We start from the raw sequence: 574 nt of genomic DNA, 5'->3' as shown, positions 1-574 counted from the left end.
TACAATCAGTTATTAATCACTCTCACCATCTTAGTTACGATTGCATTCTGTTGCAGATGCGGATACTGTTCATCAACATCTATGTGGCGGTTGTGGCTTTGGTGACCATCCGTGCACAGTCACCAGAGGCAAATGACTCATCTGAAAGTCAACAATCGAATGAAGGTAACTGGTACTTGCGAATAGGGTTGTTGAACACGTCTTTTTTTTATGTTAACCTATAACATTCAAGGTGGTTTGTGTGTTACTTTGGCGCTTATGGATGGTTTATGCGCATCTACTCTATCGCAGTCTTGTCTTTCTCTGGCGATTGCCTGTGTAATTTGAATATCATAATGAATTTCAATGTTTCTTCTTACATTTCCCAGAAACAGTAGCAGGTGGGAAGAAAATGATGAACCTTATGAACAAACACCTGCAAGATTCACTGACTTACCTGTTTACCGTAAGTTTGAAAATTACATGATGGTTGAGTATTGGTTTCATATTATAGCTACGATATTTTGGGTATTTGGATGGATAATGTGCATAGTGCAGTGTAGTAATATTTATGATTGTAATTACAGTGTGTAAA

General features: G+C 37.6%; 1 protein-coding gene across 2 annotated transcripts in view; it reads left to right on the top strand.

Moving 5' to 3' along the window:
* Positions 1-574, top strand: part of LOC119588769 — a 3,905-nt gene that overhangs the window by 1,852 nt on the left and 1,479 nt on the right. For both annotated transcript variants that reach the window (XM_037937410.1, XM_037937411.1), the window contains exons 2-3: positions 57-165; positions 369-445. In XM_037937410.1, the coding sequence (XP_037793338.1) occupies positions 57-165; positions 369-445 (186 nt within the window). The remainder of the gene's footprint in view (positions 1-56; positions 166-368; positions 446-574) is intronic.

Source organism: Penaeus monodon, chromosome 24, assembly GCF_015228065.2.
Source record: "Penaeus monodon isolate SGIC_2016 chromosome 24, NSTDA_Pmon_1, whole genome shotgun sequence".
In the NCBI taxonomy this organism is placed as follows: Eukaryota; Metazoa; Arthropoda; class Malacostraca; order Decapoda; family Penaeidae; genus Penaeus; species Penaeus monodon.
This window is presented reverse-complemented; position numbering and strand designations above follow the sequence as displayed.